General features: G+C 50.6%; 1 protein-coding gene across 2 annotated transcripts in view; it reads right to left on the bottom strand.

Annotated features, from left to right (window-relative positions):
• The window catches only part of HYDIN (HYDIN, axonemal central pair apparatus protein), a 383645-nt gene that overhangs the window by 355473 nt on the left and 12806 nt on the right, over positions 1–15366 (bottom strand). For both annotated transcript variants that reach the window (XM_019535579.1, XM_019535580.1), the window contains exon 4: positions 14863–14997. In XM_019535579.1, the coding sequence (XP_019391124.1) occupies positions 14863–14997 (135 nt within the window). The remainder of the gene's footprint in view (positions 1–14862; positions 14998–15366) is intronic.

Below are 15366 nucleotides of genomic sequence, written 5' to 3'. Positions count from 1 at the left end.
CGAGAAGCGCGGGCAAGGGCCCCAGTGCAGGTGGAGAGCGCGAGAAGTGCGGGCAAGGGCCCCAGTGCAGGCGGAGAGCGTGGCGCGAGTGTGAGGGGGTGAAGAAGGTGCCGGGCGAGGGTGAGGGTGAGGGCGAGGGCGATGCCGACGGCGGCGGAAACTGGCCCAACTTCCAGGTCTGGGCGAAAAGCCAGGCACTCAAGTTTCCCCCTTCCAGGAACCCGGAAGTACCCGGGTCGAGACCTACCCGGACAGATAAAAGGAGCCCAGCAGGCCAGGCAGGAGCGGCGGATGCGGAGACGGGAGCGGAGGATCTGGAGGTGAGCGGGAGAAGAGCCGGCATCGGGGAATACACCCTGGAGCGGGTGCGAGCCGCCTGGCGATGAGGCAGGACCTTCTGGGGCAGGGGTAAGCCCCGGCGCAGCGAGGAGGCCCGGCCGACCGGCAGTGGAGAGACGAGCAGTTTAACGCCACGGGAAACGGCGGCACCTTGTACCGTAAGTACTGTAATATAGGGGCAATCACAGGTGGGGAAACCACCGTGCCTGTGACCCTCAGGAAGACTAAGGGGCGGAAGGAGGCCCCTGGGAGAGGGCAGAAGATCCCAGCCCGGATCCAGGAAGGGGGTCAGCCCGCAGCTGATAAGGGATATCGGGGGGGACAGCTGAGGGGCCAAACAAACCCTGACCCCGGTGAACCCCAGCCAGGAACTTTTGTTGGACTTTGTATTTTTTTCTCCTTCACAAACCTTATTGGGGCTAGCGCCCTGATGAGTGGTCCGTCCTGAGAGGCGGCCACTTTCCCGGAGAATCAGGCGAGGGTGTAGGGGAGGAGGAGCCCTCAGGACCCCTGGACCCCGCAGAGATGGAGTGCCGGTTCCGGACTGCACGCGCCACAATTATGAACCCCTAGGTTACCATCAAAGTCGTGGCAGGAGAGACTGACGTGAGTGCAGTGAGGACGACACACTCTCCTCTCACCAGGTGTCCCCAGTGAGACGGTCGGTCGGCGGACGGACCCCTCACAAGTGGTGCATTGGCCAGGAATCTCGAACCCGGGGCGGTGACGCGGATTCCGGAAGGGCAACCTAGACTGGTGGTGCAGCCCAAATGGAGCTCCTGATGGGCATGTATACCGGACAGCAGACCCTGCATCTGGTGGTCCAACTATTACAGCAGCATCAGCAGACTGCCATGAGGCAAATGAATGTGCAGGAGCACCTGCTGCAGCAGCAGACACAGGGAGGTCTATACCCCGGAGAGTTCAATATGCCAAGGATGACAAAGGAGGATGATGTGGAGGCTTTCCTGAAGTCCTTTGAACGAGCAGCCCTGGCCGCAGGGATAGACCGGGCAAAGTCGGCCGGTTGCGTGGGGGTCCTGTTGGTGGGCCCGGCTCAAGCAGTTTATCGGGCTTTATCGCAGAGCGAAGCCATGGATTACGACAAGGTGAAAGCCGAAATATTGCAGAGGTTAGAAATTACCCCAGAGAAACACCGGCAAGCTTTTCGAGAAGCCAAAACAAAGAACGGGAGGAGCCCTAAGATGTTGTGGCAATTCCTCACCAATGAGTTAGCCAAGTGGCTGAGGCCAGCCGAGGCTACTAAAAAGGAGATTTGTGCCTAGGTGTTGCTGGAACAGTTCCTCGCGGATCTGGGGGAGAACATGCAACGTTGGGTCAGATGTCACGGGCCCACAATGTCACGCCAGGCCCTGTGCTTGGCGGAGCAATATGAGGCAGCCCAAAAGGGACTACGCCTAGACAGAAGTATGTCGGGACGTGAGGGCCCTCTCAAAAGGGGGAAGGGAGGTAAAAATGAAAGGACACTGGAAAGAAGGGACTTCTTTTGTTTCCGCTGTGGAGGAAGAGGACATATGGCCAGGGTTTGTCCGGTAAACCCGGGCTATCAACCCGCCAAAGAGAGACAGTACCCTGGCAGGTCCGGGAGAGAGCGGGAGCCCACGAGAGAGGAACCCATGGAGTGTGGGGTCTGCGTGGGGGCGGGGGCTTCCCCCCAACCTTTACCCAAGGTTCAAGCTTGGGTGGGACAATGCCCCTTGACGGCCGTGGTGGATACCGGGTGTGCACAGACCCTGGTCCAGCCGTCTATGATTGAGTGGAGGCAAGCCCCCCGATGCGCCGGAATTCACCTCATTTGTCTTCATAAGCAGAGGTCGTATTTTGAAAGAAGGGTCCTAGACGTACGCGTGCAGGGCACCTCCCAACGCCTGCCGGTCGGCCTGAGCGAGGAGATACTGTACCACATGATTTTGGGAAGGGACTGGCCGGAGATCTTTGAGGTCCTGGCGAAGCCCGGCCCCAGGATAAACCCCTGGCGGGTTTAGCTGGAGGGGAAGTTCAGAGAGAGAGCGATGTAAAGCTGGAAGACCTTGCCAGCGGCAACCAGTTCAGGGAGGCCCAAGAGGAGGATGTAGAGCTGCAACCCTTCAGAGAGGAGGCGGTCACCTGGCCCCGGCTGCAGGTAAGCCCCAGCGCGAGTCGAGGAAAGGGACCCCACGTAGAAATAAGGCAGGGTTTGTTGTATCACATTAAGCCAGGTCAGCGGGCGGAGGAGGAGGTAGAACAACTCCTGATTCCCCAACCCTATATAGCCCTGCTATTGCAGTTAGCACATGGGAATCCTATGGGGGGACACCTGGAAAAACGTAAGACGGAAGCTCGATTGACGCACTGGTGCTTTTGGCCTTATCTGTATGAAGATGTAGAAAACTTCTGCAAAGCGTGCGAAAAATGTCAAAAAGTGAGCGCTAACAAGCCCCCCCGGGCGCCCCTCCAGTCGGTGCCAGTGGTTCGGGACCCATTTGCAAGGGTTGCCTTAGATGTAGTGGGCCCATTACCTCGTAGTGCGGCAGGGCACCAGTTTATTCTGGTGCTCATTGACTATGCCACCCGCTTCCCAGAGGCCGTACCCCTGAGGGCGGTGATGGGGGTTAAGGTCACGGAAGAACTTATGAAGTGGGTAACTAAGTTTGGAACCCCTAGAGAAATAATAACTGATCAGGGGTCGAACTTCATGTTGGCGGTGGTAGTGGCACTGTGCAAAGTGTTGCAGATACACCACCTCAAAACGACAGTATACCACCCTCAGGCCAAAGGGTTGGTAGAGCATTTCAACGCTACCCTAAAGGAGATGCTATGGCGTTGCACCCAGGAGGACCCCAAGAGATGGGACTCACTAGTGCTGCCACTTTTATTTGTGGTCTGAGATGCCCCACAGGCCTCGACAGGCTACTCCCCATTCGAACTGGTCTTTGGGCATCGTCCCAGGAGCTTGTTGGATATCATGCGGGAAGGCTGGGAGGACGATGGTCGCATAGGCCATAAGGTGGCTGAATATGTACAGGACCTACAGGAGCGGCTTCGCCTGGCCCGGAAGACGGCTCACGATAACCTGGCCGAAGCCCAGAGGCAACAGAAGGACCGGTATAACCGAGGGACGAAGGAGTGGGAATTATAGCCAGGTCAGAAGGTGCTGGTGATGTTGCCTAGTGCCAATAGCAAGTTTGAATCACGGTGGCAGGGACCGGTGACGGTGGTGAGGCGAGTGGGCCCGGTGGATTATGAAGTATGGAGGGAGGGTAGATGTCGGAAGACCCAAGTTTTCCATGTTAACCTACTAAAGGAGTGGCAAGAACCCCAGGGGCTCCTGCTCGAGATGGATTGGGAGGCCGAAGAACAAGAAACTCAAGGGCGGGACCCATCACCAGGCCTCTCCAGGGATGTTCCCGACGCCAAGGATCGGCAGCTGAGGGACAGGCAGGAACGACAACTGCGAGAATTAATCCATGAATTTAGAGATGTCTTCACAGAAAGCCCGGGGAAGGCGAAGGGAGTCGAACATGCTATCATGACGAAGAGGGGCCAGGTCGCCAGGGAGAGGTGGTGGAGGATTCCCTTTTACTGACGCCAACCTATTAAGGAGGAGCTAGACAGAATGTTGGCGCAGGGGATCATTACCCCCTCATGTAGCCCCTGGCGGAGTCTGCTAGTGGCAGTAACAAAGCCGGATGGCAGCTTGCGACTATGTGTGGATTTTAGAAAGCTAAACGCAATAACACAGTTTGACGCCTTTCCCATGCCCCAGGTGAATGAACTGGTGGAGCGGATAGGACAAGCTAACTTTATCTCCACTTTAGATTTGTCGAAGGGATACTGGCAGATCCCCTTACAGCCAGAAGACCAACCAAAGACAGCTTTCAGCATGCCATGGGGGTTGTATGAGTTTAAAAGGATGCCCTTTGGGTTGAATGGCGCGGCAGCAACGTTTCAAAGACTTATAGACTGGATACTCGCACCCCACCAGGAATACGTTGCAGCCTATGTAGACGACATCGTGGTATACACCCAGACATGGGAGCAACATGTAAAGGCCTTAAGGGCGATTCTGCGAGAGCTGAGGTGAAAAGGTCTGATGGCCAACCCAAAGAAGTGTGCCCTGGGCAAAAGTGAGACGAAGTACTTGGGTTTCTTGGTCGGCAATGGGCAGGTGAAGCCACTGAGGGACAAAGTGGAGGCCATCTGCAACTATGAAGCGCAGCTGACAAAGAAGCAGATGCAGGCGTTTCTCGGTTTGGCCAGTTATTATCGACGATTTGTTCCCCAATTTGCTGAGGTTGCCAATCCCTTAGTCGAGACAACCAGGGGGCGAGAGCCCCACAAAGTTAAATGGACTCCAGAGAGACATAGAGCCTTCGAAGAGCTCAAGAAAGCACTCTGTCAGGAAGCCATTCTTCACACGCCTAATTTCAATGTCCCATTTACTCTGCAGACAGATGCTTCGGCCTATGCCCTGGGGGCAGTCCTCACCCAGGAGGTGGATGGAGTGGAACGCCCAGTAGCGTTTGCTAGTCGTAAGTTAAACGACAATGAGCAAAGGTATTCTACCATTGAAAGGGAGTGTTTGGCTATAAAGTGGGGTATTGACTACTTTAAATACTATCTGTTAGGCCGGGAGTTCCAGTTAGTAATGGACCACGCTCCCCTATGCTGGCTTAACTCCACTAAAACAGAAAATGCACGAATCATGAGGTGGGCCCTGGCACTCCAGCCATTCCAATTTCAGATTGGATACAAACCGGGGCGTACTAACACCGTGGCAGACTTCTTGTCAAGACACGGGGGAACGGGACCGCAGCCTGAGCCACAGAAGGAGGCCCCCCCAGTGCAGAAAGGGCAGGACAGGGGAGGCGACGGTCAGAGTAAAGAAGTGCCTAGTAACGTCTTAAGGGGTGGGGCATGTGAGGGGGTGAAGAAGGTGCCGGGCGAGGGCGATGGAAACCGGCCCGACTTCTGGGTCCTGGCGGAAAGCCAGGCACTCAAGTTTCCCCCTTCCAGGAACCCGGAAGTACCCGGGTCGAGACCTACCCGGACGGATAAAAGGAGCCCGGCGGGCCAGGCAGGAGCGGCGGATGCGGAGATGGGAGCGGCGGATCTGGAGGTGAGGGGGAGAAGAGCCGGCGTCGGGGAATACACCCTGGAGCGGGTGCGAGCCGCCTGGTGACGAAGCAGGACCTTCTGGGGCAGGGGTAAGCCCTGGCATAGCGAGGAGGCCCGGCCGACCGGCGGTGGAGAGACGAGCGGCTTAACACCGCGGGAAACGGCGGCACCTGGCAGGAGCCGGGTACCGTAAGTACTGTAATATAGGGGCAATCACAGGTGGGGAAACCACCGCGCCTGTGACCCTCGGGAAGACTAAGGGGCGGAAGGAGGCCCCTGGGAGAGGGCGGAAGATCCCAGCCCAGATCCAGGAAGGGGGTCAGCCCGCAGCTGATAAGGGATATCGGGGGGGACAGCCGAGGGGCCAAACAAACCCTGACCCCGGTGAACCCCAGCCAGGAACTTTTGTTGGACTTTGTATTTTTTTCTCCTTCACAAACCTTATTGGGGCTAGCACCCTGACAAGTGGTCCGCCCTGAGAGGCGGCCACTTTCCCGGAGGATCGGGCGAGGGTGTAGGGGAGGAGGAGCCCTCAGGACCCCTGGACCCCGCAGAGATGGCGTGCCGGTTCCGGACTGCACGCGCCACAATTATGAACCCCTAGGTTACCATCAAAGTTGTGGCAGGCAAGACTGGTGTGAGCGCAGTGAGGACGACACACTCCCCTCTCACCAGGAGTCCCCAGTGAGACGGTCGGTCGGCGGATGGACCCCTCACAGCAAGAAGCGCGAGGCAAGGCCCGAGTGCAGGCAGGGAGCACAAGCAGGGCCCCGGTGGGGGCGAGAGCATATTGAGCAGGCCCCGGGGGAGGGTGCAGTTATTGAGTAGGCCCCGGGAGAGGGTGGCAGGAAGTAGGCCAGAGCCCTGGTACAGCAAGGCAGGCATGTGCCAAGGCGGGCAGGAAGGCAGCCTCCCATTGATAATATACCAGCAAGACGTGGTGGGCGAGATAGAGGGTGCATTCGGGACCCAAGTTGGCACGGTAGGTAGGGGCACTAGGGGAGGTCACGGCACCTCTGGAGGCTGCCCTGCCACATCTCCTCAAACAATTCTGCATCAGGTGGATGATCGGTACTCTTTAGCTTCACTAAGATATGTACCCTACCTGCCCAATATGTCAACAGCCCCTCAGATGCAAACTTAATTGTATAACCAAATACAAATAGACACAGAGATGAATGCCCCTAGACCCCCCATAATAAGACTACGAGGCATGCTGGACAGTAGAGGGCCAAGACTAGAACTATGGGGCAAGAGGAGTCAGAGTGGCTGGGAGGTGGGAAAGAGAGACTGCAAGTGACTAGAGACTCTGGGTATCTCAGGAGTGTCCTCTCTGATTCTCCTTTATGTGAGGACCTATCCCTATCCCCTCAGAATGTATCATATCACAAGACAGTATCCAATTAGTGACTTAGAATTTTCCATCCTTATCAAAGAGATGCTTTACCCCAGTTTCATTTTACGCAATGCATGCCTTAAGGCGAGCATACTCACTTCCCTGAAGGAACTGTGCCCCCAAGAAATACCTGGAATAGCTTCAATATGCTACCATTCATCTCTAAAAGGCTGGGTTGCATTTAAAATAAGTTAATTCCACTAATGCAATAACTCGTTGAATTAATGCCCGTTGATTAATATGAAATATGACAGGACAATCTCCACCGGGCAGCAGTAATGAATTTTGCAAACCCTACAGCCTAAGCTTGTATTGCCTGAAAAAGGTTGGGTTTTTAAAGTACAAGGAGTAACAAGAGGGAAATGAAATGAGCTCTTCTATAAAATGTTTTTTATGCCTGTTGCTTTGCCTTCTCTTTTATTTAACGTACTCTATTAACAATCCTGAAGGACACACACATAAGAAACATGAAAACTCCTATCTATTGTTTATTTGCAAATCGGTTCAGCAATGGTTTCTAATTAGGCAGAGACTGTCAAGCACCCAGGAATGCATCATGGAATGAGAACACCCACATTATACAAATGGAGCCGTAAAACAGAAAAGTGTAAATCAGGACTGGCTAGAGCAACTAATTGGAAATGCTGCCCAGCAGAAAAATTAGCATTTCACATTTACAAACCAAGCGTCAATGAACGAAGATACATGCCAGCTATTTATTTATTTACTGAATGCCTAATTTCATGACATGTCCCAAATGACTAAGAAATAATACGAAAATACTCATTCTTCAGGAAGGAGCCACATTCTGTGTGGCCTTTCAGCCACTGACAGCTATCAAATCCTTTTTCTTTAGCACACGCAGGCTATGATTCTTCTCTCTGCTACACCTCTATAAATCGAGGATGACTCCACTGAAGTCAGAGTGTAGTTATACCAGTAGAAGATCAAATTTAGGGCAAGAGAATTATATGCAGCCAATACAATATCAGCAAAGATCTCAAACCATGATAGGGAAAGGCTAGAGCTTAAAAAAGTAACGTTCTTACCAGGGGAGAGAAGCAGAGGGAGACAAGCAGATGTGTGAGTTTAGTTTTGGGAAACTGAACTTTTTAAAAGTAAAGTATAATAATTCAATGACTGTTCTTGTAATACTTTCTCATGCATGAGTAAGGATTACTTATTTGTTTGAGACTACATAATACACGCACGCACGCTTTCTATATATCAGATATAAAGTTATGTAGACATGTACATACAACATATTCCAGAGTCCTTATGGATCTTGGTGCACTTCAGGGGGAGAAGTGGGTTATAACTTGCACCACTGCATTTTAAGTGCACAAAGCCTAACTTTTGCTGGTTGACATTACTCTGCATTCATGGTGATTTCAAAGAGAAGGGGAGCAGTGGAAAAATTCTTTATCCAATGACCTCAGTTAAAAACTTGACCTTGTCCCCTTACACAACAACCTAGCAATACTGACCTTTAGAATATGCTACAGGATTTCATAGATTTCAAAGGCATTAGGGCTGGAAGGGACCTCAAAAGATCATCAAGTCCAGCCCCCTGCCCCAGGGGCAGGAAGTCAGCTGGGGTCATAGGATTCCAGCAAGATAAACATCCAAATTTCTCTTGAAGGTATTCAAAGTAGGTGTTTGAACCACCTCCGATGGCAGGCTGTTCCAGACCTTGGGGGCTCGGACTAACTTGTTTATACTTGTTTACAGAGTCTGCAGAAGAAATCAGCCTTTGAGGGGGATCAGATGCATATGGGGGAAGAGTAGAGTGTCTGCAGGCACAACCTAATTTTGTTCAAACAATGTATTGTAGGGATGCTTATAGGCATGTGTATAAAACTAAAACTCACACTAGTTAGTAGCACAAAGGCAAAACTGTCCCTTTGTACCATGTCCATTTAAAAGGATAGGTGAGGGACACAGTGTCAGGTATTGATGTAATCTAAACAGAGAAATACAGAGCTCAGTCCTACTCGATTCCTGCTGGCACAAAAACTGCAAACTAATTGTCAGACTGCCGTATCAGTGACAGCACTCATCTTTGTGGCAGTGATAGCATTTCTACTATTGCCCATCCAGGGAGTTTCTTCTACTATTGCCCATCCAGGGAGTTCTGCCTCATGAAAACAGCCCTAGCTTGAAGTTGGAAATCCCCAGAATCCCCCTCTGCAAAGACTGCTGAGAGAATTCAAGGGTGACTGTCAATTCTCCACTGGCTTCAGACAGCTTGGTACTGTGAGACTTTTACTTCAGTGACTTCAGTCAGGTAGGCTTTCTGCTATCAAGGACTCAGCTTTCCATCAGCAGGCACCTAGGATGGAATTATTCCATCCTCTTATCCTGCTTTTTCCTTCAGTTTTTGGATGTTAATTAACTAATCCCAATTGGTAACATTTACAAGTCACCTAGGTATTTTTAGGAACCTAAGGAAGTAAGATTTAGGTTCCCTAGTCACTTGGGCACTTTAAAAAAATAACCCATACCTGCAATTTTTTTATTGTAAATATTAATGATTTTCACTAACTTTTCAGTCTTGCCAAAGGAAATGGTTATTCTACATCAGGGCAGGCAATTATTTTGGGTGGAGGGCCACTTAATGAGTTTTAGCAAGCTGTCAAGGGCCGCAAGGGTAGTCCTGTCCCTTGACAGGTGCTCCGCCCCCTGGTTGTCATCTTGGGACTGGAAGTCCTCTCTCTAATGCCTGATCTTTACCACCAGAAGTCCCTCCCCTTGTCTCCAGAAGTACTCCTTTTGAGGGGGGGCATCTTGGAACCAGGAAAAAACCTAATTATACACTAAAAATCAAACACTGACAATAACATATTTTAGTTTTATTTTTAAAAATATTTTTGTCCTGATTTGTGTGTGTTTGTATGGTACATATTGAGGTCATTGAATAATAGCTCAAAATGAAGCCTTAACTCTTGTATATTGTAGGGGAGTGCGGAGGGGTAGGAGGGTATGGAGGGGTGAGTATGGGGTTTGTGGATGTGGGTGGGTGTAGGATTTTTGTGAGGGTAGTGTTTGTGGGGATGTGTGGGGATGGGGTGTGTGGGGGGTGGGTGTGAGGTATGTGGAGGTGCATAACAGTGACTGGGGCTCCCCCCAGAGTTGTGTGTATGGGGGAGATGTGGGCGAGGGTGTGGGTGGGTGCAGTGTTTCCGGAGTGTATGATTGTGTGTGGGGGAGGGTGTGGTTGTTGGGTTTGCATAGGAGGGTTTGTAAGTATGGTGGGGTGTGCATGAGACCCCTGTATGTACCCCCCTAAGCCAGTCAGCAACCGCCCCCACCCCACAACAGCCAGGCCACTGCCAACACCGTGCAACCACAGCCTGCCTCGCACATGCTCATTCCCACTGCAGGAGATCAGCTGGAACCCACGAACAGCCCTGATCCAGTCTGCCCCACCCCACCCTGTGCCTGCTCCACACTGCCTGCCCATGGCGCATCCTGCCACCCCGTGGGCACACAGCAGGGCTGGGGAGGCATCGCAACTAGACTGCCTTTCTAGGCAGCCCAGGTGGCTCCTTCCAGCTGCCACCACTGCCCCAGTCCCAGCTCTGTGGTACCAGCGGGGACCTGCACTGAACAGCCCTGTCCCCATGCACCCACCCAGGCTCAACAGCAGTGGTGCAAGACAAAAGCAGATGCACAGGGTTAGGGCTGTGCAGTGCCACAGGGCTGGGGCCAGTGGCAGCTGGAAGGAGCCATCTGCCACCTGAGCTGCCTAGAAAGAAAGTCTAGCTGTGGAGCTACCTCAGCCTTGCTGTATGCCCAGGGGGTGGTAGGACACACCATCACCATGGCTGGATTGTGCCTGGGTCAAGGGATGAAGGGACCCACCGCAGCCCGGACAATGACCTGCTGTGGGCCAGATCTGGCCCGCGTGCTGTATTTTGCCCATACCTGTTCTATATGCTCATGCTGCTGAGGATATATACTACGGGTTAACAACATGTGGCCCATGGGTGAGATACAGCCCATGGCATCATTGGATCCACCATGTAGCACTATAGGATGTTGCATTACACACCCATGCTGCACTGTGGCTGAAGAACAGGGAAAAGCAGTGGCAGCAGCCAGGTCTTAGCACCAGTTCATCTCAGAACTAAACTTGATCATTCTGGCCTACTGCCAAAAAGCACACTGCTGACTACTAACACAAACCCCTGGTGCTTTTCATTTATTACATCGTCACATTTCCAAACCTTATAAACACAGGGATAAAAGAAACAAAATGAAACCAAAACACTGACAAACAAAAGAGAAAAGAAAAAATAATCTTATCCAAAGAGAGGACCAGACAGACCCCTCCATTCTCTGTCTTAGTATATCAACACAGGCTGATGCAAAGCTATTCTTGGGCAATGCAAATCATTTGAAAGACAGTGCTAAAAGGTAACAGTATGATGGTGAAAAACATTGCTCTGTGATTCTCTAAGCATCTTCCTGCCTTGCCTTTCCCTCTCCTTGCCAGCTGCTAATCCTTTCTTTGCCTGAACAAATCTCAGGACTACAGTATCAAAAGTTGGCCTCAGAGTGCTTGGTACATGTGACACCATTAACATGTACATGTGATGAAAATGTCACTTTGTGTGGCTTAATGGCATCACGCTGCACACATTCAAGTATTTGGGGGCGTTAAATGACTTTGCATCGTTGCAAACTAAACTACATCTGGATGTAGTTTAGTTTGCAATGATGCACTGCAGCTGTCAGCTCGCCCCCAGCTGTGGGAAAGGCAGGCAGGCTCCACAGAAAAAAAGGATTTGGCCCCTTACTACTTCTGCCTTCAGCAGGCACCCACTGAAGCAGAAGTGGTGAGAGGCCCAATCCTTTTTGTTGTCAGTGGTGGTGATGTTTTTTGGCAGAGCCTGCCTGCCTCCCCCACACCTAGGGAGCAAGCTGCTGGTAGGCTGAGTGGCCCCCGAGCTGCAGGGGGCCCCAACCCTTCCGTCTGCAGTGACAGCACCCCCCAGGGCTGGCTGGGCAGGCTGAGTGCTTTCCCAGCTCAGAGACAGCACCCGGCCTGATCTAACTCTTCTCTGTTCCCAAACTGGCTGGGGCAGTACCTGGCCTGCTGGAAACCCACCTGGATAGCCCTAGGGGTGCTGCCACTGCAGAGGGAAGGACCAGGGCCCCTTGCAGCTCGGCGGCCACTTGGCCTGCCAACAGCTCACCCCCTCACTGGGGGCAGACTCCGACCAAAAAAAACCAAATGATTGGGCCCCTCACTGTAATCTGGCAGAAAAATTGAAACAGTGGGTTTCAATTAAAAACCCACCACTTCAATTTATGGGGCATAGAATGCAACCTTGCTGGGAATTCAACCCCCCTGTCACATAGAATCATACTCACTTTTAGTATAGCAATGCTATTTGCATACTCACAGTCACTGCATGGTAATCTAGCCAAGTCAAGATCAGTGTTTCCCAACCTTTCAGTTCCAGCGGCACATTTACTGGGCTTCTCCTATCCCATGACACACCAGCCAAATGCTGGGGCGGAACCAAGCAGCTGGTGCAGAGCAGGGGCAGGGGTGGCACAGCTGAACACATTGCAGGGATGGAAATCACTGGCTGGAGCCATGCCCCCCAGTCTCTCTGTGGCAGCAGCAGGTGGGAGGCATGGCTCCAGCCCAAAATTCTACAACACACCTGGACTTGATTCATGGCGCACTAGTGTGCTGCAGCACACTGGTTGGGAAACACTGCTATAGATAGATAGAGATTATATTAGATATTATCAGTAGTTTATTTTACTGTGCATTAACACATCACATAAAAATCATGCTAATACACTAATGTGCAGTAAAAATAGACTACTGTACATTATGCATTACTAAAATAGTATGTTCTTTCACTACTGCACATTAGGGCAGCCTAACACATGTTTATTTAGTACCTCACATGGAAGGTATTAAATTTAATGGACATTAGGAAAAGCTCATTAATGAATGTGTAGTTATTAGGGGTGTGCAAAACAGGCCCTATTTGATTTGGATTCAGTCCAAATTGGGGACAGTGATTCGATTAGTTGATTCAGATCACTGTCCCTGAGTCGATTCAGCCAAATCTGAATCTGAAGATTCGGTGCCGATTTGGAGAATCAGCAATTCAGACATAGACACAGCTTTAAATGTTTTTTCTACATACCTCAAGGTAGCAAGCATGGCTCATGCATGCTGCAATGCTGGGGCAGATGGAACATCCCGCAAGACTGCAGGGACCCCCCCACATGCTCGGCAGTGAATCTGGAAATGGACTGGAAGTAATTCTGGTCCACTTCTGGGTCCACCAGGGAGCACACTGGAGCCCCCCCCAAAACACTGCCTTGGCTCAGTGATCGGCCATGGGTGGACCCTGGGTGCCCCCCCAGACCCAGGAGGCACCAGTCGCTGAGCCAGGGGGATACAAGGGGGGGCCCCTGCATGCTCCCAGGCAGACCTGGAATTTGACTTGAAGTGCTTTTGGTCCACTTCCAGCCCCCTGCACTTCTGGGGTGGACACTCCATCCACCCCAGGATCACAGCATTCATGAGCCACCTGCTACGTAGAGAGTTCCAATTCGATTCAGAGAAATTAAAGGGTCTCCTGATTCAATTTGAATTCGGAGATTTGGCCACTGAATCCGGCCAAATCTCTGCTGAACCAAATCAGGGACCAAAGTTTGCACCGCCCTAGTAGGCATGCCCTGAAGGTAACAATGCTAAAGGATACAGCCACACCAACATTAAGAGATGTTTCTATTCAGTTGCCCCCTACTATGTGAGAAACACTAGAATTTGCACAACATGTGTATGAGAAAGATAAAATGGCAGGGCAGATTTTGTATTTCCATTTATTTCTGTACAGAATCATTCAGATGCAAGTCCCACTAAGCCTTCTGCAGCACACCAAGCTCCACTAAGTTAAAAGCATCTACTGCTCAATTTGTCTGTGCCAAGCTGGCTCTCTGCCACATATATAGTGCTTCCTTTCACAGACTTGCAGCTGAAATTCAGGCAGGCCAATATCTACAGGGAAAGCAGAGCTGTAAGGCCTAAAAACAGAGTTTCCTTAAAAAAAGTAATCAGTTTCTTTTCCCCAAGTCAAAGTGAGGATGAGATATTGGTTGTTGGAGGAGAAATGAGGAATATGGTTTCCCTAGTCTTTTACATTCCTGTGGTATTCTTATAATAACTGGATATCTATATGTGTGTTTTCCTTCCCATATGCATAGATAAGAAATGTGACCACAATGTAATTCCTATAAGTGGTCTATCAAACAGCAATCTAGTTCCATAGTATTGGGTTGTCTATAGCAATGGTCCTCCTACTCCGATCATTTATTTTAAAGTAGTTATTCTGAAACCATGGCATGCAGACTACATTCCAATAGTGCAAGGGTTGGTTCTAAAAAGACCTTAGGTATCAAGGATTCGCATGCCCCAATTTTTGGATGTCCTACATGAAGCACCTTCAAGGAAATGCTTTCAGAAAATGTTGACCTTCCATCTACTGGAAACTGGATTCTTTTCAGAAATCTCAAGTTGAATCTCTGAAAAATCACAAGATACTTTAGAAAACTTAGACATTAATCTTTGTACCTGCCTCAGTAAATTCAGAAATGCACAGTCATTCTGAAAGCTTAGAAACCAACCAACCAACCAACCAAAGGGTATCATTTAGTAGAGACCCAAGGGATTTTGAGAGATCCTCTCTTCCACAGATGATGGCAGGAGTTCCATCTTAAATGCATGGGTGTTTAAGGATGAAATAGGTCAGTACACCACAGACCAAAGGGTAAGAAGAACATTCAGTCTATTTAAGTAAAATTTTTACCAAGGAGTAATGGCTGAAGCATACTTGGGACCTACTTACGAAGAACTGGGACCAGAATAACCTGGTGGAAGTCAGAAAAGTTATATATAATTGATAATACTATTAAAAACCTCTTACTCAAAGTCAATGCTTTGGCACTGATCTCTTTGAAGTCGGCAGCATTACCTTGTTGTCCTCAGGTGTGAAGAGGATGCGAAATGTGGATGGCATCCCTGGTGCCACTTTGTGACCAATGTCATTGGGGCTGATCACTCTAAAATAAGGTGAGCTCTCCAGGACAACTTTCACCAGCCGTGGAACCTACCGGAGATATACAAAATGATTTGATCATGCAATTCACATGGAAGGACCAAGAGAACGATATTTCCCTGACCATCAAATGGTGCTGAAGTTACTTACTCTGCCTTTACAAAGAGCTTTGAGACCCAGAGATGGAAGTACATGGAAAGGGAGAAATTAAACATCTGACCTGTTGTGTGAGCTGTTAGTGAGATGTCACCACAGAGACTGCTCAGCAAGCTAGGAAAAGGAGAAGACCTGGGATATATCAGTGTGAGCACGGTGGCTGTGAGAGCAAGTGAGTTCATCTAAGAATAAGAAGCACTGGAAGAATGAAGGAAGTAAGAGAATGCTGGGGCGGCACAGAGGGACAGCAGAACAGCAGGAGAA

The sequence above is a fragment of the Crocodylus porosus genome, unplaced genomic scaffold (assembly GCF_001723895.1).
Source record: "Crocodylus porosus isolate Cpor-Errol unplaced genomic scaffold, CroPor_comp1, whole genome shotgun sequence".
In the NCBI taxonomy this organism is placed as follows: Eukaryota; Metazoa; Chordata; order Crocodylia; family Crocodylidae; genus Crocodylus; species Crocodylus porosus.
This window is presented reverse-complemented; position numbering and strand designations above follow the sequence as displayed.